Source organism: Mastigoproctus giganteus, chromosome 9 (genome assembly GCF_048544385.1).
Source record: "Mastigoproctus giganteus isolate SK-2022 chromosome 9, ASM4854438v1, whole genome shotgun sequence".
Classification (NCBI taxonomy): Eukaryota; Metazoa; Arthropoda; class Arachnida; order Uropygi; family Thelyphonidae; genus Mastigoproctus; species Mastigoproctus giganteus.
In genome coordinates, this window is record NC_143583.1 from 176,755,128 (window position 1) to 176,780,553 (window position 25,426).

The 25,426-nt window shown below is 36.5% G+C and overlaps 1 protein-coding gene across 5 annotated transcripts in view; it reads right to left on the reverse strand.

The window, feature by feature from the left end:
• The window catches only part of LOC150080903 (syntaxin-binding protein 5-like), a 795,970-nt gene that overhangs the window by 706,726 nt on the left and 63,818 nt on the right, over nt 1-25,426 (reverse strand). For all 5 annotated transcript variants that reach the window (XM_090381037.1, XM_090381035.1, XM_090381034.1 and 2 more), the window contains exon 2: nt 23,427-23,524. In XM_090381037.1, coding sequence (XP_090237163.1) covers nt 23,427-23,524 — 98 coding nt within the window. The remainder of the gene's footprint in view (nt 1-23,426; nt 23,525-25,426) is intronic.

Sequence of the window (25,426 nt, forward strand, 5' to 3'; positions counted from 1 at the left end):
AACATCAGCCTTTGATGTCTTCAACAGCTCCACAAATTATTAAGTTCTGAGAGAAAATTGGACATCTACACTTGGAATTCTTGGTCCAGGTATGGAGACCACACTGATAAAAGATACTGAACTTTTTGAGGGGTCTAAAGATGAGCAACATGCCTGGTGAGATTGGCAAATGACATTATATGAGAAACTTCAATGCGGGCTGCAGTTTGGAAAGTAAATGCCTAAGAAGAGAGTTAATTAAGATGTAGAAAACTCTAAGAGGTGAAAATAAAATAAATACAGGTGAAATTTTTACTATTATAAATGATTACAGTCACCAAAGTCCACCCTAACGTCCTCATCATGTAGGATGGCATCAACTATGAGCAGGGAAAGTTTCAAGAGCACTCTCGTGATTACTTGAAAGTAGTTGGTTAATAGGGCTCTGGTGAATCTGTGCCAGACCTAGCAAGCTAACAGTGGATAACTAAGTTCTTTCAAAACCAATCGGAATCCTACAGTTAATAACAACGCTGAACTGGCCGACATGCACCTCGCGTATGGAGCTGCGGACTGTAACGGGTGCTCCACTCTGCGCTTGTACCAGGAATGTTTCCTGCACAGGCGTGCTCCTCATCATACGATTTTCGCACATGTGCACAGAAGGTTACGTGAGACTGGTTGTTTCACGAGAGGTACCATGAATCGAGAGCGAATGACAAGGATGCTAGACAATGAGGAGAATGTCCTACGTTTTGCAGAAGGCAATCCGAGTACGAGTACTCGAGCGATAGGCCAACGATTGGGTATTTCCCAATCCACTGTATGGAGGATACTGTCAACAAACCAAATGAGTTCATACCATCTGCAACGCATCCAATCATTGGAGCCTGCGGATTATCCACTCCGGAGGACTTTTGCTACCTGGTTTCTTCAACAGAAACGGTTTGCAAATGCTGACTTCCAGCGGGATCGCTGTTCACGCGACCTTCCGTTCAACGTCTTCTACTGCATAACGAAGGCATTTCGGACCCTGCAATGCTATGTGATTCCGATTCGTCTTTGTGCCCCCTACATCTCCTGCAAGTTTGTCGCACTGGTAGTGAATCACCCTGTATAAACGGAACACGAAAAAGAAAAGTGTGAGAATTATAGAGAGATCACCCTCACTAGCCAGGTAAATTGTAAATTGTACAAAAGAATAGTAGAGAGGAGAGTATGAGAAAACATTGACAGGATAGGATGAAGGCAGAGCAGAATGGCTTCAGAAAAGATAGATCGACGATGGATCTAATTGTGCTGCGAGACAAATGATGGTTGTTATATGGTTGTTATTGTTATTTGGTTTTTAGAAGCATTAGCAACTAAGGCTATATTGCTCCGGGGATATGCGGTGGTCATTCACTGACCTTTCCGCATCCTCCGTATTTGGTGGTCACGGGCTTGAACCCCGGTCTAATCAAGAAGCGTGTGCTACGCACTGCTGTTCCTGCCCACCTGGCTACGGAGAGACGCCAACACACAAATGATGGAAAAACATATGATTATGGAAGGGATCTGTGTATAGCTTTTTTGGATATTGAAAAGACATTGATAGTGTAGAAAGAAAGGTATGGGAAGTGTTAAGGAAACAGGAAGTAGGAAATCATTGATAGAGAGTATTAAATGTCTATACAAAGGGACAGAAATCTGTGGGAAACAATGGTTGGAAATATGGGCTGCTTTGAAATTAATAATGGACTGAGATAAGGATGAAGTACACTTTCACCTCTACTGTTCATACTAGTAATGGATGATACAGCCAATGCTGTGGAGACAATGATTGAGAAAAGATGAAAGCGATGATGTTTGCTAATGACTTGTTGATTTATGGGGATGGGGAGGAGGAGGCAAAGAAATACAATTTAAAGTGTAGTGATGCTAATAGCAAGATCTGCAGGATAATAATAATAATGGGAAAAAGATGTTATATGGATTAGTGAAGAACAGGAAGAGGGATAGGAAGGAACAATAAGAATGACAAGGAAGGAGGTAGGAAGAGGAGGGGATTAATATTTTTACTGAGAGAAAGAAGATAGAAGAGGGTGGGCAGTTTCAGATGTATAGGTAATGCAGCAGACAAAGAAGAGAGAACTGATAAGGAGATATACAGAAGAACAGACCAAAGAAAAATATTTTATAACTGTGTAAAAGATCTAATTTGGAGAAAGGACTTCACACCTGAGAAGTGCAAGATGGTACCTCTATAGAGCTTATTATGTACCAATAATAACCTATGGTCTGGAATCGTGAGTAATTCAAGAGAAGGATATTACCAGAATGCAAGCAATGGAGATGAATTTTCCAAGAGGTGTGTGTTGAAAGATTAGAAGAGACAGTAGGAAACATGGGCATTGCAGGAGAGAATGAAAAAATCATTACAAGAAATGACTGAGACAAACAGGCCGAGATGGTTTTGTCATGTAAAGAGAATGGAGGATAATAGACTGCTTGGCATTTTTAAGAGCAGTTCTAAGAGAATGTTAGAAATGAAAATGGACGGTAAAAGACCAAGAGGAAGGCTGGGAAGATGGTAAGAAAAGGTGAAGAGACATTTGCTGAGGGAGAGAGAGAGAGAGAGAGAGAGAGAGAGAGAGAGATGGTGAAAAATAGAGCTAAATGGAGAAGAATGGTTTCCTTATCAACCTGGCATGAAGCTGGAATGACAATGGATAATAAGTATAAATGATTCTAAAATTAGAGGCCATAAATTCAAATTTACAAGGGGAGAGGGTTTAGACTAGATTATCAGAAGTGTTCTTTTAGTCAGTGAGTTGTTAACTATTGGAATAAGTTGCCTCAATGGATGGTTGAAGCTACAGCTTGGAAGTTCATAGTTCAGCTGAATAGATATCTGTATGAGGAGGGAGTTACACAGGTGGTTTATTATTTTTTTTTTTGGCTAGTTAAGGGACTTCCTTGCACAATATAGCAAGGAACTATATGGTTCCTTGCACCGTATAGCTAATACTTATACTCACCTGCAAAAAACAGTTAGCAGCCAAAAGATGGAAGTTGTTTAGAAGACCTATATGGCAAACATAATCAAAAGCCTTAGAAATGGCAAGAGCAACTGCTTGAGTCTCACAGAATTTGTCAAAAAATGAGAAATATAAGTTTATCAATGGATCAACACTAATAGAATCCTTATTAGCAATCACTGATTAGATGGAAGGTTGAAATAGGAATTGGATTTTTCATTACTTTGCAAAGAGCAGATGTAAGTACAAAGAGGCAATAAATGGATGGGTGGGATGTCTCACCCCCTTTAAGGAACTGGCTGGATATGAGTAAATTTCCAAGCAGAAGAAAAAGCACCAGTAGAATAAGAAAGTGTAAAAAGATAGCAGATCAGGAGATTCAGAAGCACAAGTTTTATGAACACACATGGAGAAATTATGGCATCAAGATTGTTCAGAATTCTGACATCCTTCTATCAGAATACCACAGAAGGTGTTTATAGCCAGATTAGTGGTTAGGGGTGTGTTCATAAGAGGGATTTAGTGCTAGTGATAAATATCTGCCACTTAATAGGGTCATACTTAATAGCAGGCCTCTTAAAGCAGGTTCTAACACACTTTCTCTAAGGTATGACAAGCCAGGGTGCTGCTACTTGGTAGCCTAAAATGCTGATGGAACTGATATTTGAGTGACACATGAGTCAAGTGGACTGAAATTTGAAGTCTGGTTACTCTGTGATAACCAAATCCTCTGCTTTGATTTTTGCAATGGTAGGTTTATCACTTTTTGCATTCTTGTAAAACCAAATGACACATGGCTAAGAATATCCATGAGAGAAAGAAAGATCCCATTGGAGAAGAAACCAACAAGTTGTGATCTAAGCTATCTGGAGGACCACTAACATTGACTTTGTACTTTAAAGTGTTGTTGGTTAGGTAAAGATCACAAGTGTTGGGTATGTGGTCAGGATTACCTGGTTATGTAAATGAACAAGCTGTGTAAGGTCATTAGTAATTCTAAAAGCTCACTGGCTAGCTGGGTCTGCATAACTAAAAAACCGAAACCAGTTGGAGTTGTGAACCTTAAAAACACTAGAAAAATTATTACCTCACTATTAGGAAGGTTGAACTGTAGAAAGCAGATTTTCAAAGAAAGGAAGTCAGAGTTTAGAGTGATTAGCTGGGAGGACAATAGAGGCAACAGTTAAGTTTTACAGAATGGAGTAAAGAGATTTTAAGATAGGAAAGTTCAAAAAGAGCATATTCCAAATTAAGGAGGCTCTGGCAAGGAATATTAGAATTAACATATGCACAATACCAACTTTCAAGTGAGAAGAATCAGGGTGAATAATTAGGGCAACTGAAATGAGTGATGGTTGCGGCAACCCATAATTGAGACTGTCAGATAAATAAGTAGGGCTTAATGGGCAGTTTCTGGAAATGGACATCATGAGATTGGAACAAGGCCATGTATATTCATGAAATTATACATTCAGTAAGACTGAGTAAAAGTGGTGGTGGTGAGGGAAGAACATATGAATTAATGAATTTTTTGGATAAGGCATAAATACAGCAAGAATATACCCAGCTCCTTGGCTGGCAGAATAGAAGTGATGAGACTATACACAAGCTGAATCGGATGCGTCCTAGAGAATTACCAATACATTCAGACTAGTGGACTATCTAGCAGCTGGCCTGCAACAACTGTTTTAGAGCTGATATGTAAGGAACACTGGATATCACATGACATCCATCATAATCTCAAGGTCACCAGTCATACAACATGAAAGAGAAGGCGGGAGTTTCCAGAGATTTGCTCTAGACTAAACATGGATTTTGCCAATTCTAGCTTCCAACAAGCAAAGTGGCAGTATCACACCAGCTAATAAGAGTCATATGCCACCCTAGTACTCCCTGGTATAACAGAGGAGCAACGTTCTTCTGGGTGATGCAAATGCCACACCTTGAACCTGCTTACATTGGTTCACATCTGAAGGTCACCACCAGTATAACAGGTGCAGTGTCCTGGGTAATGTACGTGGGGGGGTACTATTAGTTTTATAATCATGAAGGTGGGTGTAGCACTGGATTCAATTGCTGCAGAATGACTAGATTTCATTGAAATTGGGACCTGAATATCAGTTTCCTAAGCATTTTAGACAAACAGGGGTAGAAAGCCTTAGCCATCACATAAGGAAGAATATATGATGAGCCACTTGTTCCATGTTTTTGATTAATTTATTCACTAACAGTTCCTTTTGAAATGGATCCAAAACAATCATAAAAAGAAAAAACTCATGGGAGGAAGTTAGGATATCAAATAAAACTGGAGGTTTCAAAAAATATAAAATGGAAAATAAGCCTTACCTCAAACTAATTCAACAATGGGCATTGCATAAAATGCTGGCATAAACATTAAGGAAACTTATGACCTGAATTCAGGGATAGTGTAACGCAGACACAAGTGATGCTCAACTTGAATATGACGAGTACAATGTATACAGGAAGGAGAGACAGAAGAGGAGGGGGGTGGGCATTACGCACTTAGTTAAGAATCATATTACGTATAAGGCAGTTCATCCAGTCGACATGGGTGATCAGCATAACCTTGAGTCAGTCTGGTGTGATAAAAGCACTGGAAAAACGAAAAGGAGTGTAATATAGGCCTAATGACTGTGATAAGTATATCAAACACTATACAAAGAAATAGAGTGAAGGGTTTTTGCTTCCGTAAAAGTGACTACAGTGATCTCAGACAGTTTAAATTCTATACAGTGGGACCAACTGATGATGTTACTGACAGCAAATTCTAAATGAATGTACATGGGGTACATTACATTTAGAATTTGTAAATGGATGTCTGATGAACTATTGTTGTTGTTTTTTTTTTGGTTTTTAGGAGAATTAGCAACTAAGGCCATACTGCTCAGGGAATATGCGGTGGTCATTCCCTGACCTTTCCGCATCCTCCATATTTGGTGGTGACAGGCTTGAACCCCGGTCTAATTAAGAAGCGTGTGCTACGCACTGTTGCTCCTTCCCACCTGGCTACGGAGGCGCCCTCAGATGAACTATTGAGACAAGTGGCAGATAAGAAAAGTGCATGGGATGCAAATCAATTATCAGCTGATCCTGAAGCCCATGGTAGATAAATATTAGTCTGTAATCAAGTCACAAAGGAGGTTAGGCAAGCTAAGAGATTATGAGAAATCTCTGGTGAAGAATACAAAGAAAAGCAGCAAAGACTTCTATGCTTACATTAGAAGAAAGGGGTTGGATCACATTGGGCCAGTTAACCCATCAGGTCATCAACATTAATGCTGATAAACTGAATAAATATTTTGCATCTACATTTATATATGAAGAATTCTTTACGGAAGGGGAGGTCAAAAATATATCAAACTCCAATGGATAGATAAATGACTTTGTGATAACTGAAAGGAAAGTGGAAGAGAAATCGTTGAAGCAATCATATTAAGGGTGTCAGCAAAGGAGGTGAGCAAACTCTTAGTCAAAACTATGAGAACATCCTTGGATTCAGGGGTGGTCTGTACGGACTGGAGATATGCAACCTTATCCCCAGTTCATAAAGGGTGATCAAAAAGTTCCAGACCTGTCAGCTTAACATCTGTTCCAGAGAAAATAATGGAGCCATTGCTTAAAGAAGTAATGCAAGATTATCTAGATAGGAATGCAATTATACTGCAGTCACAGCATGGATTTGAGATGGGGCAGTCTTGTCAAACCAACCTGATAGGCTACTTTTATGCAATTACCAAGGAACTCGATGCAAAATATAATTTTTATATCATATAGTTGGATTTCAGGAAGGCTTTTGATACTGTTCCACATTAAAGACCATTGTATAAACTGGAGCAATGTGGCATTAAGGGCAAGTTACTGCTATGGATAAAAGGATGGTTAAGTGGAAGAAGACAGAGTAGTTATCAATGGGCACTGCTCTTCATGGATTAATGTTATCATGGGACTCCACTGTTTTCAAAATTTACTAATGATATTGATGAATGTATACCAAGCTTAATGATAAGTTTGCTGACAATACAAAAACTGGCAGGGTGGTTAATGACCATAATGACAGTATGCATTTGCAACAAGTTCTAGAAAAATTAGGTTGATGGACTGAGAAATGATAGTTGATTAGAACAAGGCCATGTATATTCATGAAATGATACATTCAGTAAGACTGAGTAAAAGCGGTGGTTGCAATCACAAGGTGGACCTATTCAATCTTCTCTTATTCTTGCATTGACAAATGCAATGTACTGCATATGGGTAGCATGAGTAACTTGATCAACTGTGTGGAACAACACTCAGGATAGTAGAAAATGAAAAAGAAATGAAAAAAAATGTGCAGTCAGGTATGAAATTTTCTGAGCAGTGTAGACATGCTGCCAGGGCAACTCATAGGGTTTCATCAATAATATACAGAAACTTTTCTAATAGGATAAGGAAGTGATCATCCCTTTGTATAAGGCCAGATTGGGCCGCATCTAGACTACTATATACAAGTCTGGAGGCCTTGCTTTAGGATGGATCGATCTGCTGGAACCAATGCAGAAAAGGGCAACCAAGAGAAGGGCAAGTTAGTGAAAGGAACAAAAAGGTGCTCTTACCTAGAAAGGCTTCAGTTCTGCAAATTGCAGCATCTAGAGACTAGGCACCTGTGGGGTAATCTGACGGAGGTGCTTAAAGCCTTAAATGGATTGAGTAAGCTGAATGTGAATGGCATTCTTCCTCTTTCTGAGACTACACATGAGGGGACATAAATTTAAGTTGAGGAAGGATGGTGGCAGAATAGATGTGCAGAAGTTTATCTTCAGCCTGCAATTGGTTGATTGTTAAAATAGGCTTCCATCTGTTGTTGTGGAAGTGAATGGTTTAAATAAATTCAAGGAAGAACTAGACAAATTGTAGGGTGAGGATAAGTGGACTGTTTTTTTTTTTTTTTTTTTTTGGCTGATGCTGTTATTTGTTTTTTTTTTTTTTAGGAGCATTAGCAACTAAGGCCACATTGCTCTGGGATATGCGGTGGTCATTCCCTGACCTTTCCACATCCTCCATAATTGGTGATCATGGGCTCGAACCCCAGTCTAATCAAGAAGTGTGTGCTATGCACTGCTGCTCCTGCCCACCTGGCTACGAAGGGGCCATTGGCTAATGCTAGATAAGCTTACTTTCTTGCATCATTTGCCACTACTACTACTTACTCAAATCACATTAAGATTTGACTACTGAAGAGCTCCTTGACTAGAATATCATATAAACCAATGATCTATGAATTTCAATCTTGTCTTATTATTGCACTATTATACAGATAGTGCTGTTCAGAGCTGCAAACCGAACCAAACCACACCCATTTTTCTGAACCATGAATCAGCCCGAAACCACTGAACAAATTTTTTTCTGAACCACAAACCAAACCAACATTTTTTTGGAAAAGTGGTTCGGTTTTTGGTTCAAACCAATTACAGCCTACAGGTCAACAAAAATTTGGAAAATTTTCATGGGGAAATCCAGTGATAGGAAACATACTCCTTCCTCTTTCTTTTTCCATTGTTCACGGCTAAGCTTCTAGAATGGTTACTAAGAAGATGTGAAAAGCATCTCAGGGGTAGGGAAAGAGTTTTTTCACTTTGACCAAAAAATGAGCCACAGAGGGACCCTGTGGGCCACAAGGTCCCTGCTGAGCTATATGAATAGAAGCTCTGTAGTGGGATGCGTGGGAAGGGGCACTATCGATGCAGCAGACCACCAATCAAATCAGTGAAAAGGAAGTGAAAGTGAACTGAGGATCACTCATTAGTGTTTTTCTTTGAAAAGATTAGCATGCTTAGTTTCTGAGGTTTCGTTCTGAGGGTTCAGCATTCCTGTTTCTGCTCTGGCATAGTGCACTTTGGTTGCGATATTAGGTTACGTGTGGACATCTTGGAGGAAGGATTCCCAAAAGAAGCGTCTTCGGTAAGTGTATATGTATTATTTTATTGTAACTTTTACTTATTAATTATATTATAACAACTCCTGGAAATCCTCATTTGTATCAGATGAATTTTTATTTTATTTCTTAATGGTGAGAAACTCATAACACTGAATTACAGTATATCTTCAATATATCTAAGCATGCAAGTTCTAATAACTAAGTGCATAAATGGAAAACTTCTCTGCAGTATTTTTATTTATTATTATTTTTAATATTTCATTTTATTTAATATCGAGCCTTTTCTCATATTCACAATATGAGATATGATTAAAACGATGCCGTTTTTAACTATATTTTTAGAGTTTGCTGTATACTGATATGCTGCTTTTGCATAAACTTATACGTCATCAAATTCTTTCACAGCCTGAGGCTTAAACCCTAAAAGTGCTTCAGTCTAATTCATTTTATATATCAGGCAGGCATCTCTCATATTCTGGAGTTATACTTCACAGCTGTTTTATCATCATCACATCACCAGGATACCTACCCACCAAAGAAGAGCCAAATAGCCCTGAAATGGTTACCAGGAGAGCCTGATGCTGCCCGGAGGTTCCAAGGATAGGCAACGTCTTCTCTACTGGGGAAGCGTTGCCTATTCGAGGAGTGCGAGTTTTTTTTAAGTGGTGTGAGTCAAAAGAGTTACTGTCCCTTACATTCTTCTACACCGTTTCTTTTCCCTCATCCATTCCTACTGTTACTTTCCCTCTACTTTTTTGCTTTTCTAAGTCTAATAGGAACAAGAAGATAGTAGAGTTATTATCCCACACATACACAAACAAGCCTTGAAACAGTGCTGTCTAGTGTGAGTTGAAAGAGTTACTGTCCCTTACATTCTTCTACACCATTTCTTTTCCTTCATCCATTCCTACTGTTACTTTCCCTCTACTTTTTTGCTTTTCTAAGTCTAATAGAAACAAGAAGATAGTAGAGTTATTATCCCACACATACACAAACAAGCCTTGAAACAGTGCTGTCTAGGTGATTGCACCCACTGAGAATAAGTAACAGTTGTATTCTCTACTAAAGAAGCATTACTTATTCGAAGTAATGCAATATCATGGCAACTCATTGTGAAGGTATTCACAATATGAGATAACTAAAACGATGCAGTTTTTAGTTTTTTTTAGAATTGCAGCGTACTAATATGTTGTATTTGCACAAACTTGTGCATTATTAAATTTTTTTAAAATTGATTATTAGATTTTTTATTTATTATTACTGAATTTTTTAATATTCAATTTATTTATTTATTATTATTGAATTTTTTAATATTCAATTTATTTATTTATTATTATTGAATTTTTTAAATTTATTAAAATTAATTTATTATTATTCATTTTTTTAATTTATTAAAATTAATTTATTATTATTAATTTTTAGTTTTAGAGAAAAATAGGTGTGAACGAATCTATGTATTTATCACTTTTTGTGGCAGATAAGCTCAGAAAAGATCAATAATGCAGCCCCACTGCTGATCAAAGATTATGCACTCTTATTTACTGTTAAGTGCTGCATAATATTTAAGAAATAAAGAATATTCTAAGTAATTTAATGACAATGTTCTTGTTAATTTTATATACATACTTGGGTAGTTTTTGATTGGAACATTTGGCATACTTCACCTTTATTGAGTTATTATAACAACTTGCTAGCATATGTCTCTTAAATATTATTTTTGTAACAGTTTACAGGGTCCTCTTACCAAGAGAGGCTTAAGTTCCACAAATTGCAGCGGTTGAAGACTAGGCACCTGCAAGGTGATCTGGATCTGATTCAGGTGTATAAGGCCTTAAATGGGTTGAGCACACTGAATTCTGATGGGATTCTTTCGCTTGCTCAGATTACAAACCTAAGGGGGCATAAATTCAAATTGAGGAAAGACAGTTGTAGAATAGATGTGCAGAAATTTGCCTTTAGCCAGTGGGTGGTTAATTGCCGGAAAAACTTCCCTCTCTCGTGGAAGTTGATAGCTTAAATAAATTCAGAGGAGCTGAACAAACTTTTAGAGGGAATGGTTGTGTGAATTTTTTTTGGCTGATGCTACATAAGTTCATATACTTGCTTTCTTGCATCACATGCCTCTATTACTATTAATATTCAAATTATTTGCTCAGGAACAATTTGGAAAACTCGATATGGAAGATAATGATACTGAAGATATCAAAGAATCTGAGACTATAGACTAGTGATGCAAATGTATGTAAAGAAAATTTCCATGATCTACATGTTCAGGGTATTATGGTATCTGTTCATTGTGCTGCACATTCTCTGCCGTTGGCTGTTAAAGATGTTCTGAAATGTTATGAATTGGAACTTCCCTTGGCTAAAGCACGAGCAGTGGTGAAAAAGCTGTGAACCCTTCTATCCTTATACACATTAAAAGAGAAAAGTATAGGAAACCAATACTAGACTGCAAAACCAGATGGAATTCCATTGTTAATATGTTACAATGTCTCATGGAGCTAAAACAATAACGATAAAACATCGATTTATCTGTGCCCATAAAGGAATTGCATTTATCAACCAGTGTGTGACAAAAGATTGAAAATATTATAGAAGTTTTGGAACCCGTTAGGGTAGCATGTGAAGTGCTGCAGTCAGAGCAGCTCACAATGACTGATTTTTACTATACATGGATGAAATGTAAAATGGAAGTTAGAAAAATTGAAAATGAATTGTTATCTCTTTTGGTAACCTCTCTCACACTAATAGAAGTAAATCTGATGGAAAGCGAGACTTTTTTTAGCTTGTAACTAGATAATATCCAAAAACAGAAAGCTAAGGAACATTTATGTGACATTTTTTTCTGTAGACTGTAGCTTATGCCAGCTACAGTCTACAGAAAAAAAATCCTGAAATGAAAAGTTCAGAAGAAATTGCACATATTACTGTAATGGGTGAAACCATGGATGACATCGAAAAGCTGTTATTTGAAAAAGAAATGAAAAAGAGACAGATAGTGGAAAAAAGAAATTCGACTTAATGGCTCATCTGAACAATTCTGATGATATCGAAAGGGTATCAACAAAAACAAGCATCTTAGGATACTGGAAAGCAAGAGTTTAGTCACCCAGAGCATCATCAGCTAGCCAAAGTAATCTTCGCAGTTCCTGGCCACACAAGCAAACGTAGAAAGATGCTTTTTGGACATTAAAGATCATTTTGACTGATAAGTGGAGTTGTTTAGGCTCAAGGTTAATGGAAAATATTTTATTTTTAAAATTAAACAAAATTTGTTATTACCTATGTAATCTATGTTGTTTTTAAGATCTCAATCAATTTTTAAAGTAAATTTATTTTGATACATTAATTCCTTATGTCTATTATCTGAGTAACTAATAATATTTTGCTTGAAATTCATGTTTGTTTCTTCTGTTCTTAAAGTTTTATTGTGATTTTTTATATTATCTGGAAATATCTGCCTTACTTAGTATTATTAAATTATATTAAAAATTTTGTTTGAATAATTATTTTCTTTCCAAATTAAACGTTCTCTTGTATACATTTATGAGTACTGAATGCGAGAAGAGATTAATATTTGGAGTTAATGTTTTGGTAATTTCTGCTCCTTTTTCAATCAGATTTAAAATGATTAGCATGCGATTTTATTACTTGTCAAATATATTATTAATATAATTTACTTTTATTTAAAATAAGATTTTATACTAATATTTTATTATAATGTGATATTATTACTATCATTAATGAACTAAGAAACTATACAAATTATTTCAGACGATATACTTGACTGAACCAAAGTGCAAACCGAACCAAACCACCGGTCAAAATCGCCTTTTGAACCAGACCGCGAATTCACCACTTGAAAAATTTTTGAACCAAACCGATATCCAAAATTTTAGGTGGTTTGCAGCTCTGGTGCTACTATATTATTTCAAGTTAAGAAAAATAGGTTAGTTTACATCTTTTATATTTTCTTTCTTCATTTTTATTATTATTAGCTTTAACTGTTATAATTAAAACTTACTATTATGATCATCATGGTTTACAAACAACCAATTTACAAACACCAGACAATGGATTTATTAGCTTGTATCTTTCAAACTTTCACAAATATTTTCAGCTTTTTGTGCGACGCATTTAACATAGACATTTAACACTTATATGCCATAATATACGGTAACAAGCAGTTACCGTATATTATGGCATATAAGTCAATTTCGAAGAACAAATAATCATCTGAACTTTTAGGATCAACTTATGTGCCAAGTATAAAATCCTAAGCTTGAATAAAAGGCTTCATTTTAGAAAGTTATGAATTAATAACAATATATTTACAATTTATTGCATATATATTTTTATGCAAATATACACTGTTCCTTACCTTTTAAAATCCAAGAATTCATTCATCATTTTCAATTTATGAAATTCACTGGGAACAATGTTTTCAATTTTACTTTTCAAGTTTTTGAAAAGTAAACTTTGGGGGACTGCCAATTTATTATAGAAAAACACACTCCAATGTTGAGGCATTATATACAGATAAGCCAATTTGCAGTACAGTACTAATAGTAAGTATACAAGTAATAAACAAGAAATGGCTTGGTTACATAATACACGCTTTCTCTATACACATATGGCATCAATAAGAGAAATGACCTGTTGCCACTACTGCCTAAAGGTTTTGGTTTCATCACCTTCTATATAAGGGAGTGCTGCTTATGTTTATTTCTTTATTCACAGTTTACTACACAGCATAATAAAATGTCCCAATGTAATCTTTTAACAAGAAAGAAAGAGCAGAAATAATTGAATTAAAAAGCGGACAGTGGTTCTTAATGCAGATTGGTGTGCACAACGGCTAGGTCCACCCTGTGATTACCTATTTCGGGAAACTAAAACTGCTATCACAGAGACTTTGCTGAGACTTGCTAGTGTATTATGCTATCACTGAGACTTATTATCACATTACTCCATTACCGAGATTTGTTACTGTGCTTAGTACTAGACATGACTTTCTGAATGCTGATTACACCATTTGGGCTCTGTGCTGAACATCATTTCAATCTACATTTAGGAATTCTCCAGTGATAAGCAAGACCCCCTAAATAATTTATGTACTGAATCCAGATGCCATCTCCTTGTATCCAGGAAACACACAGAGGGGCCAGTTCTAACGAACCATGTATACCAAGTATGAATTTGACTGTACAGCACCTACATTCTAAGTATGGCATTCTATCTAAGCAAAACTTGATCTTTATATAAAAAGTACCAGCTTGACAGATACAGATGAAACAAAAATTATTTCATTATCTTTGAGTGATGTTAGAGTATTTTTGCCATCTACAAATCACCTGATGTTAAATTTAAATTCAATGAATTCAAGTCGAGATCCCAACCCTGCAAAGATTGTCGTTGGAAACTTCAATAGTAGAAACATTTCCTAGAACTATGAATCAACAGATGAAGGTGGAGGAGAGTGTGTGTGTAGAAAGATGGGCCAATGATTCTCCTTCAACTTAATCCCAAACCCCAAGTTAACTCTGTTCTTCAAAAGTGGAAGGTGGAAATGGGGTTATAGTAGTAGTAGTAGTAGTAGTAGCAGCATGTGATGCAAGACAGCAAGTGAATGAGCTTATAGAGCATCAGGCAAAAAAGGAAAAAAAAAAAAAAAAAAATCACACCATTCCCTCCAAATGCCTGTCCAGTTCCTCCTTAAATTTATTTAACCTATCAACTTCCACAACGACAGATGAAAGTTTGTTCCAGCAATAATTAACCACCCGCTGGCTAAAGGCAAATTTCTGCATATCTATTCAACATCTGTCTTTTCTTAATTTGAATTCATGCCCGCTTAGGTTCGTAATCTGAACAAGTGGAAGGATCCCATCAGAAATCAGCGTGCTCAACCCATTCAAGGCCTTATACACCTCAATCAGATCACAGCGCAGGTGCCTAGTTTCCAGCCACTGCAATTTACAGAACTTAAGCCTCTCTTAGTAAGATGATCCCTTCATTCCCCTCACCAATCTTGCTGCCCTTCTCTGTACACGCTCAAGCAAATCTACATCCTTCCTAAAATGAGGCCTCCAGACTTGTATGCAGTACTCAAGGCATAGCCTGTCCATTGCCTTATACAGAGGGACAATCACCTCCTTTTCCCTGCTAGCAAAATTCCTATATATCATTGACAAAACCCCATGACGTGCCCTGGCAGCCTGTCTGCATTGCTCAGAAAACTTCATATCTGACTGCACAATTACTCCCAGGTCTTTTTCATTTTCTACCACATTAAGTGTAGTACCACACAGTTGGTACGTTTCTCTGGGGTTACTTCTACCCATATGCAGTACATTGCATTTGTCAATGTTAAACTTCAGTTGCCACTTCTTAGCCCATCTGCCCAAATTATCTAGATCCTGTTGCGGTAGCACACTGCCATTACTGTCATTAACAACCCTGCCAACCTTTGTATCATCTGCAAACTTCGACACTAAGCCTGATATATCTTCATCAATATCATTGATAAATATACAAAACAACAGAGGACCCAACACCAAACCCTGTGGGACTCCACTAATAACATTAATCCACGAAGAGCAGCACCCATTAATTACCACCCTCTGTCTTCTCCCACTCAACCATCCTTTTATCCATTGTAGCAACTTACCCTTAATACCATTCTGCTCCAATTTGTACAAAAGTCTTCCATGCGCAACAGTGTCAAAAGCTTTCCTGAAATCCAAATATATGATATCAAAATTATTTTTTGCATCCAGTTCCTTTGGAACCACATCATAATATCCAATCAAATTTGTCAGACAAGACTTTCCCTTAACAAACCCATGCTGTGTCTGAATTATTGCTGCAGTCTTGTCTAGATGATCCTGCAATGCATCTTTAACCAGTGACTCCATTATTTTACTCGGAACAGAAGTTAAACTAACTGGTCTGTAATTACTCGTGTCACCCTTCGATCCCCTTTGTGAATTGGGAACACATTTGCACATCACTAGTCTGTGGGGACCTCCCCTGAGTCCCCAAGGATGCTCTCATAATTATGGCTAAGGGTTTGCTTAGTTGCTTTGCCGCCTCCTTTAATATAACTGGATAGATCCCATCCACCCCAGGTGCTTTTCTTATGTTTAACTTCAACAATTTCTCCTCCACTTTGCTCTCAGTTATTACAAAATCATTAAGCACCCTGCTACAATTTGATAACCTTCTGCCATTTTCAAACCTTAATAACTCCTCATGTGTAAATGTAGATGCAAAATACTCATTCAGTTTGTTTGCTATTTGAGCAGGATCATCAACAGTCGAACCATCGATATCAAGTGGACCAATCAGATTCATCCCCTTCCTTTTCGCGTTTATATAAGTAAAGAAATCTTTGCTGTTTTTCTTAGCATCTTTTGCCAAAGATTTCTCGTAATCTGCCTTCGCCTGCCTAACCTCCTTTGTGACCTGATTACAGACTAGCTTATATCTGCCATAGGCTTCTGAGTCGCTTGATAATTTATATGCATCCCATGCATTTTTCTTCTCTGTCACAAGTCTCATTAGTTAATCTGACATCCATTTAGGCATAAACATTGAACAATATTTCTTAATCGGTATGAAAAGCCTAGTAGCTTCCACAATTAGTTCCTTGAATGCTTCCTACGTAGAATTTGCTGTTGGTTACATCAGTTGGTCCCACTTTACAGAATTTAAAAACTGTCTGAGACCACTGTAGTCACCTTTACGGAAGGCAAAACTCTTCCCTTAACCCCTGATGGCAATTATATCTTTAAACAAATCCCACATCAGTACACTATGTCATCTGCAAAGCACAATGCGAGAAATGGATCAACACAATAACCAGCAGAGACAGGACGAACAGCAGCAGAGAGGCACAGAACCATATCCACAGAATAGTAAAGACCATACAGAAGCCATTGAACAGCCTGAAATTATAGCTAATGAAGTCGACCACAAGATACTAATGAACGGCAAAACTCCAATCAAACTACATCCTGGTAAAAACACCATACACTTCTGGAAGAATCCCAAAATTTTAGACAATTTCACACTATGTGAGCTGTATTTGTTATTTGTTTTTTTAGGAGCATTAGCAACTAAGACCATATTGCTCCGGGATATGCGGTGGTCATTCCCTGACCTTTCCACATCCTCCGTATTTGGTGGTGATGGTCTCGAACCCCGGTCTAATCAAGAAGCGTGTGCTATGCACTGCTGCTCCTTCCCACCTGTCTATGGAGGCGCACTATGTGAGCTGAACAAGGTCTTTAAAATACATAGAATAGGCAAAGCAGCTGGGTTGGATGTCTGCAATGAACTTTGACTTTGACCCAAAAGCTACATTATGGGTCCTTTGGAATTGTTAAGGTCCTGCCTAAGGACCTTAACAATTCCAAAGATCTGGCACCATGAAAGCATTGATGCTTTCCTTACACCTGGCAAAATGCTGGATAACGTTTAGAGCCATAACCTCATTTCCCTTCTATGCAGTCTCTTCAATATCTATGAGCACCTTATCCTTAATAGAATCCAACCTGAAATCAACAAGATCTTAATTTCTGAACAAGTAGGATTTAGACCAAGCAAGCCCTGCACTCTCACAGAACCTCAACTTAACTCAATTTATAAAGAATTGCCTTTAACAGAAGCAATTCTTTTGCCTTCTGTTAAGGCTTTATACACCTCAATCAGATCACCTCGCAGGTGCCTGGCCTCCAGACACTGTAATTTCCAAAACTTAAGCCTTTCTTCGTAAGAGCAACCCTTTGTTCCATTCACTAATCTTGTTGCCCTTCTCTGTACTCGTTCCAACAACTCTACCTCCTCCTTAAAATGAGGCCTCCAGGCCTGTATACAGTATACAGATATATCGTGAACGATGTTACAGTTCTGAACAAGGTAAATGTTGGAAGTGATCACAGAATGGTAAGATGCACACTTGATATAGATGTAAGAAAAGAAAGGAAGGAAAAATCTGACTCAGGTAAATAACATGAAGGTCTTTAACATAACATAACATACGAGAACAGGATAAAAAGCAGTATGTACTGAAACTTAAGAACAATTTGGAATTTTTGCAGACTGTTCAGGATCAAGATATCGACGAGGAATAGTACAACTTCCTGAAAGTGATAAAGCCCAAAAAAAGAAAAAATTAGTCAAGAAACACTTGCCATGATGAACCGAAGATGACAAACGAAGATCAAGGTAAACACTGACAAGGATAAAACTGAGTATACTGAGTTATGCAAAGCCATTAGAAAGAGACCCAAAGAGGACATAAGAAGATTTAACACAAGAAAAGTAGAACATGTATTAAGGGTAAACAAAGGACTTATATCAGCAGCCATAAACAGCAATACAGAAAGACATATGATACTGAAACAAACTGAAGAATAGTGATGGTGTACTTATAAATAGCAGAGAAGGCATAATTCAAATAGCAGAAGACTGGGAGGAAGAGACATAACACAGAAACTGGCAAGACTCTTCACAAAATGCATTAGAAAAGGTGTGACACCTAAGGAGTGCAATAATTCAATCAGTTTTGCTGCTTAAGAAAGGCTTTTTTGCTGCATAATGACATTTGTGAACACCAATTAGCTTGTTATCCCACATCTACAAGTTGTTCACAAGGGTCATTACTAACAGATTAGAAAGAACACTTATTCTGAATATAAAACACCATTATGCCTGGTGTATAATGGTGTTTTATATTCAAAAGAACTGGCATTTGTGGATTATAAAAAGGCAACTGACTATGTACAGCATAAGGCAATGTTTCAAGCACTGGAAAGATAAGGCATAGATACCCCATGTATTGATTTTGAAGAAAATACATGAGAAAGCTACCTCCTTTATTAGACTAGACAAAGACAGTAGCAAATTTAAAATTGAGAAAGAAGTTTGACAAGGAAACACAATATCTCCAAAGTTGTTTACTGCTGCTCTTGAGGAAGCTTTCAGAAGATTAGACTGGTCGCAGAAGACCAGTTTAGACTGGTCACAGTCAATGTGAATGGACAGTATCTAAACCATTTACGATATGCAGATGACATTGTGATCATAAGCCATGATCCCAAAAAATTAGAGGAAAATCTTAATCAGTTATGCAAGTTTGTAAGGATTTCAGATTAAAGATGAATATGGCTAAAACAAAAGTAATGATGAACAAGTATGCCACAGAAAGGGATATGATCATTGAAGGAGCAGTAATCGAAAAGGTGGATTCATATACTTATCTGGGACAAGTCATTAGCTGTAATAATGATAAATGGCTGAAAGTCAAGAGAAGAATAAATTTTGGATGGATAGTATTCAGAAAATATAGTCACATACTGAGGAGCAATACCCCAATTTGTCTGAAAAGTAAAATAATGACCCAATAATGAACGAAGAATGGAACAAATTATATTAGGAATCAGACTATTGGATAAGAAGAGAAACACATGGATTAGGTAGCAAACACGAGTAAAGGACATTCTTATCAAAACTAAAGAACTGAAATGGACTTGGGCAGGACACATAGCTCGAAGACATGATGACAGATGAACTAAGAAAATAACAGAATGGTACCCAAGAGCTAAAAGAAAACAACCGAGATGGACGGATGAAATTCACGAGTTTGTGGGTAGTAAATGGAAGAGCACTGCACAAAACAGAAGAAATTGGGAAGTTGCTGGAGAGGCCTTCACCCTGCAGTGGACTGAAAACAGCTGATGTTTTTTCTAGTGCAGTACATTAATGCAGTCAGTATTACTTGAAGATCCACAGTAAGCCTTTCTGAAATCACTTGCATTGCTTCATTTGAACAAGCCATGGTTGTGCAAAGGAAAGCAAACGTTTGTGTTTGAAATAAGTACTTTTTAACAATCGTGTTAGTTATACTATTCAGCTAAGCCACAGAAGCACAAGTGATAATGGGCATAAACAAAGCTGCGCGCATGTAGCAACTGAATAAACAACACCATAAAGGCAGAGATACACTATTAACACCTCACATTTCTAGGGGTTACTACCATAAAACAATAAAAATCCAGTTGCGTTTCTGCTAGTGAAATCTGTTTTAAACTGGTAGTAAACTCGATCTAATTGCATTTGCGATTATACCGATAGCTGGAATTGTGTTGGTTTTTACGTTATTATGGTGAAATGTGTTTCCCCTTCACTGATATAAAACACATAAAAGCAGCAAAGTTGAATTTTGTTCATCTTTCGCTCTCATTCTCCGCCGTCGTACCGTATATCGATAACATATGAAAAACGACCTTGAAGATAGTTTGCGGCAGCGTTGCCAAACGAAAAAAATCAAGAACCGCGTAACTCCGAGTTCGCGTAAGTCGGGGGTAGCGTAAGTCGGGGTATTACTGTATTCGACATGCAGATTAAAGCTCATCCACTATCCCACACTCATTCCCAAGTACTTGACTATGATCTCATATTTAAATACAACTCTTTGAGCATGTACAAGCAGACTTCTATTCAAACTTACTCTTCCCTTTAATAGGGCATGCACTGACTTTGCTTTTGGAATTTTCAACTTCTATGAATCTGCCCACAATATTAAGTAATTTAATGCCTCTGAAGCACAATCTTCAAGTTTGATCTTTCAGTCCCATATACAAGAATAAGCAGATCATCGGCATACGCTATTAAATTAATTCCAATGTGGTGTCGACTCGGAACCTTGTCCAAAACTATAGACCATGCATGAAGCCCAATCACCGAGCCTTGATGGTATCCTCTTTCCAAACATTCTAGATCTATGTGGAATTAGTTCTCACAATAATACTTCTATTACTAAAGTAATCTCTAAAAACATTACACAGTTTATCAGAGATCCCTACTGCTCTTATTCTTGACAATATGCCTCCCCACCAAAGCATGACAGATGTGCCGTGAAAGTCTACAAATAAGCTAAGCACATATCACCCCTCATACTCTTGAACATATGGTGCCATATGTTCAAGAGGGTGCCATAACCATTCTAGTTATGGCACCCTCTGATTTTCCTTTCTTATAGCCATACTGGCTATCAGAGGATACATTTCTTTGTTCATACCTAATCATCGGCTGGCTAATGCACAACCTTTCATAAGGTTTTGCCATAACTGGTAACAGAGCTATGGGACGATATGAACCAGGCTCACTCGACAATTTATCAGGATTTTTTATTATCAGCCACAAATCAGCCACTTTCCATGCCTGGAGAAAGGCACCTTGCTCAAACAACCCAGTGTTCTCCCCAGGACTTATCAAATGGGCGCACCGCCCAGTGAATTTAACTGACCGTCCGGCTAAAATTTAAGCAATTCTCACGGTACAGTATGGTACTGCTCACCGATCTCAATCAATATTAATTCGAACATAATATGCGATTGAGATCAATGCAACAGGAGCATATGTTAAATTATGCAATTGATTTTTGCTCTGGATCATTTAAGTCATATTTATAAATAACAGAAAATTTTATGATATTGTGGAGTATTAATCGATCTTCAGACAACTGGACATCTTGCTCACTAGGAAACAGTTCATCTAGGATCGTGCTCACAGACTGCTGCCAATTTAAAATTGGTTTATTTACATTTCCAACTGTACAATTTACATCTCTAAAAAAGTATTTCCGTTATGAGCTTAAAATTACAGGGCTTGAGGTTTAGATTAGTTTGTAGAAAATTTTCTTTTAGCCAGTGAGTCATTGATAGCTGGAACAAGTTTCTCTCGTAGGTAGTCGAGGCTGATAGTTTGAATAAATTTAAAGATCAACTGGATACTTACCTGTGTGAGGAGAGAAAGCATATAATTTGTGTTTTATCTACTTGGTTGTTTTTTTTTATTTATTTATTTTTTTTTTATTGCCAGTGCAGCAAAAGTGTGTGGTTTTCTTGCACTATACGGTGAATATTATTACTATATCATTATATTTTCAAATAACAAAATAAATGGTAAGGTAGAAACTTTTCAAACAATCATACGTTTTGTCCACCATAATAAATGAAATATCTCATTAAACAGCATGCATATGTGTTCTCTGTATAACCAAAAATATAACTTCTATATCTAATCCAATTGCCAATTTACTAATGTATATTTTTTAAGTTTTTATGAGTTATATTTATTACTAAATACTAAGCTATTTATACAATAACCTCCGATATGATTACATAGTGCCTTACGATTTTGGCTATACAGTAAACCCCCGCTATTCGCGGGGGTTATGTTCCTGAGAAATTCGCGAATACCGAAAACGCGAATACTGAGTTATGGCTCCCATAGTAATAAAGGGGTTCCGTTCCAAAGTATGAAATATATAAGAAAAACTAGTCTAAAATTTTGTCTATGTATGTATTATATGTACCTTCATAATATGACTATGTACATAGACAGTACATAGTGAAATGCAAGCATATAGCATCGAAATGAAAATAAGAAACAATTTAATATTAAATGTAATATTTATTAGAAATTTCAAACCAGCGCCTTTGCTAGCAAAAAAAAAAACATCCCGCCAGTGCTATCACCAGTTTCGCTAAAGTGTTGATAGAGGAGTTTTGCCTTTTCGCGAATGATGAGTGAACTTAACGGAATTTTATTTCGAGTTCGGTCTTCTATCCACAGATTTAAAGCCTTTTCCATTTTTTCTAATTTAACATCACGAGTTACAGAGCAAATTTTTGAAACAATTAGCGCGTTTTCACGGACACTACGCCGGATTTTTTCTTCCGATTTCTTGATTGATCGTACCGTTGACTCATTGATTTTATAATGTTTTGCTACTGAGGAGACACTTTCACCATTAGAAATTTTGTCTAATAACTCAATTTTATTCGCTAATGTTATCACCTTCTTTGATATTTCCACATTTCTCTTTTTATTCGTAGACATATTTTTGTAGGGGTTAGAAAGAACTTGTCCACAATAAAGTCACTTTCTTCCGTTAACACACTCGAAAAAGTCTGTTTTACACTGCAAAACGGTAGATTTATCATTTTTGTAAGCATCTCAATTTATAAATTGATAAATTTATTCAGTTTATAAGCATATAAATTAAAAGCAAACGACGAAACCTTCCATGACTAACACATACTGAACAAGGATTACCGAGAAACATCCACGCTCGCGATTTTTTCACCCCTCTCCCCCCACCCACTGAGCGCTGTTTTGACCGGGAAAGATAATTTTAGCCACGCCCATGTTTTTCTTTGGCGGAAAATGTTCACGGCGCTTTAAAATTCACATTTTTTCAGGTTTCATTTTATATTAAATCGGCGATCGCGAATACGCGAAAACAGATACCGCGAATAGCGGGGGTTTGCTGTATTTATTATAAATAGCATTGATTTTTGTAGACCATAAATATGGTTATAGAATGTATTAAGAATATAAGCATACATAACAATTCAGTAAAAATACTATAATTTTAATACATTACAGAAATTTGATCAATACTGCATAAAGGATACATCCTCAGGGATCCATTTTTAGTGCCAATAGCTAAGAGACGCTGTACTGGGTCAAAACCAATAGCAGATGGCTGGTATGGAAAACCATGACGGACCGTCTACAAAATAACAAATGAAAGGAACACTTAACTTTTTTTTTAACAACTACTATAAATCTAAAAACAACAATGGCTCAAATATATCCTGTGTTTTATTCATATTTGAAAATTACAAAAGAGTTATCTCAATATTTCATTTCTTCATAGGGTGACTTCTATATTCAACTCTCCAGCACCGATTTTAAAAAGATTTAAAGTACATAAAAAACTTCTTTAAAATTATTAAATGTGTTCAATCCTCTTAGTACATGAACGATCCGATGTCCCAAGATCATAGTCGAAAGCCCCAATCTGACCCCAGATCTATCAAATCCTCCGCAAAACCTTGATTGACTGAAAACATTGTCAGATGTTTAAAATACACTGATAAAATATATATCACTTAATAAACTGAAACATAAAAAACATGGCAATGAAAAAGGGAAGGAAAGATTTGGAAATTATTTCATTGTAATTTATTTTCATCATCACATTTTTTCTGTAGCAGTTTATTTATTTATTTTATTTTTTTTTTTTTTTTAGGAGCATTAGCAACTAAGGACATATTGCTCTGAGGATATGCGGTGGTCATACCCTGACTTTACTGCATCCTCCGTATTTGGTGGTCACGGGCTCAAACCCTGGTCTAATCAAGAAGCGTGTGCTACGCACTGCTGCTCCTGCCCACCTGGCTACGGAGGTGCCCAGCAGTTTATTACGTGATATATTTTATCAGTGTATTTTAAATATCTGACAATGTTTTCAGTCACTCAAGGTTTCGTGGAAGGTTTGACAGATCTGGAGTTGGGTTGGGGCTTTTGACTATGATCCCAGGATGTTGGATCATTCATGTACTAAGAGGATTGAACACATTTAATAATTTTAAAGAAGTTTTTTTATGTATTTTAAATCTTTTTAAAATTGGTGCTGTAGAATTGGTTACAGAAGTCACCCTATGAAGAAAGTGAGGCAACTCTTTTTGTAATTTTCAAATTTAATAACTACTATACATTACAATATTAAACAATTCACAAAATATAAAAAAAAGAAAAAGAGCTTTAAGAAGAATGACAAACTGGATGGTTGGAGGCTTCTTGACACATTACAATGTGTCATAGTGCAATGATGAATCCATCACCAGTTGTGCAAAAAAACTGAAATTCCTCTGTGCACGTGAAAATTTGAAATATCAGAAAAAAATAATTCAAAATTGTTAATTTTTTTTGATGCTACCCACCTTCATGTTCAATCTTTTCTGAACACAATTGTGAAAAGTATGAATTGTTGGGTTCCATCAATTGCACACATCAACCTCAGCATTAAGTAGCATCAAGCCTATAAAACACTTTCCATTCTTTAACAGTAAGCTATGTATCTTTCCAAATGTTTTTATTTCATCTAAGTTATTTGCTCAATCCTCCTTTAAATTTTTCTATATCCACAAGATCAATTAATTACTTTTTTGTTTTTAGCTAGAAGAAAAATTTCTGAAGTGTAGCTTGCAATCATTCTATTTATTCAAACATCTGCATGTATAGCCTGGAAAAAAAAAAAAAATTCAGTGTACTCATCCCTTTTTAAGGACTTAAACACAATAACAGGTTATCAACATGACTCCTTGTATGGAACACTAGACTACCTCTCAGCTGAAAATGCTAAGGCAAGAGTAAATTGACATTTCTGACTGAAATCAGTCCTGTTTCATACTTTACATAATTTTCAGCAGTAACAATGCTTAAAATTATGGAAATTACTATTTTTTTTAATTAAAGACCATATCAAAAATGACTGACAATATACATTCTATTATTAAAAAAAAAGCAGCAAAGAAATCTAAGAAATTCAAACAAATTTATATATCTGCACAGTATATGTTGGTAATATGAGATGGAAATTGGTAAGATTTTTTTTTTTTTATCTTAA